At 37.7% G+C, this 1,465-nt stretch overlaps 1 protein-coding gene across 1 annotated transcript; it reads left to right on the top strand.

The window, feature by feature from the left end:
* The first annotated feature begins 16 nt into the window (after positions 1–16).
* On the top strand, positions 17–1,181 carry LOC111383871. Its single transcript, XM_023008053.1, has one exon. The coding sequence runs from the start codon at positions 627–629 to the stop codon at positions 921–923; it is 297 nt and encodes a 98-aa protein (XP_022863821.1). The 5' UTR covers positions 17–626; the 3' UTR covers positions 924–1,181.
* The last annotated feature ends 284 nt before the right edge of the window (positions 1,182–1,465 follow it).

Genomic DNA, 1,465 nt, shown 5'->3' with positions numbered 1-1,465 from the left:
GCGTATACTCTTTTGAGCAAAAGTTGTGTATATTTGGCACAAAATAGCACACCTTAAGTGAAACTAAAGTAAAAAGTATCTATATGGCCTTAGACTGGATTTTATTGATATGTATGCTTGGAAATGGGGAAAACATAAGGATCCAAGGTGTGAGCTGTGTCTGTTTTGACACAATTTATTAGTGCTGACAGTCCAACCATAGAATTGATATATCTAGTGATTGCTTATTAAAAAATTGTAGCTAGATTTAACTTTAATGCCCTCAATTACTGGTAAATTAGTACATTGGCTAGTTATATTTGGAGTATTTTGTAGTAAATTTTTGAGACTGACTTGCAATTATGGTATAAGAAGTAATGAGTACGATACTTTCTTTTAGCTTCCATTATGCATATTCAACTCTCATCCATGGAATGAGGGAATAATGAAGATATTGCATTGAATCTTATTAGTTTAATAACAATGATAGGACAAGGAGGAATTGGAAGCCTAATGTGCAGGACAAACGGCTCTTCAGCTACATTCTTGATCGCCACATTCGTGTTAAGGTAACCACTCATGCTATCCGCTGTATAGATAAGGCAGGCGGGATAGATGAGTACTTGCTAAAAACTCCATACCACAAGATGGACACGGAGATGGGCCTTTTCTGGAAAGCTAAAATTGAGAAGATGTACGAAGAACTTGGGAAGATGGAGGTAGTTTTCTTCACACCCGAGGATGAGGATCGTCTAGAAGAGCAATTTAGAGAAATCAAATTAGCTGACCGAGCAGCACGTAGGGATGCCCGGAGAAAAATGTATGGTTGGTCTGGCAAAAAAGACAGTGGAGCAGATACTGAAGGAGCACAAGGAGAAACTTCTGCCAGAGAAGAAGGAAGCCCGGATACTGACATTCATGAGCAGATGCTGGCTAATGCTTGAGTATATGCCTCATCTATTGTAATGCTGTTGGTCTCGCGTCATAGGGGCTGCTGGATTTTTTGTAGCTTAATCTCCTTTGATTTCCCCCTTATAATGTTATTACCTTGGCATTACAGTTTTGGTTTCTATATGAACAAATTGCTTAGTTTTATTGTAACATTTGACCAAGCATTTGCCTGTACATGGGCATGGCCTGCGTGATGGGCTCGGGGATATTCAAAATAAGAATGAGCGTTCTTTTTACGAGGGTTCAAGTCATTTGTTCTGGCCTTTCGCGAGATTCAGCTAATAATTTACGTTAAATTACTTATTCGGTTTGAATTAGACAGTATCGAAGTAGAAAATTGAAATTGCATCCATTGTCTTGTTCAATTTTATGTATTGTTCAAGTTTATTCAATACAGTATGGTAAAAGTATTGAAGTGGTATTACCAATAATCTCCACAGGAGCATTCTCCATTTTCAAACTTGTGGAACCTATTAGCATCTCTAACAAGAAACAGTTTCTCCAAAATCTTGGACAAACCTTTAATGAACTCATG

Source organism: Olea europaea, unplaced genomic scaffold (genome assembly GCF_002742605.1).
Source record: "Olea europaea var. sylvestris unplaced genomic scaffold, O_europaea_v1 scaffold27816, whole genome shotgun sequence".
Taxonomy (NCBI): domain Eukaryota; kingdom Viridiplantae; phylum Streptophyta; class Magnoliopsida; order Lamiales; family Oleaceae; genus Olea; species Olea europaea.
The sequence above is the reverse complement of the archived record's forward strand: the minus strand, read 5'-3'. Positions and strand labels throughout refer to the sequence as shown.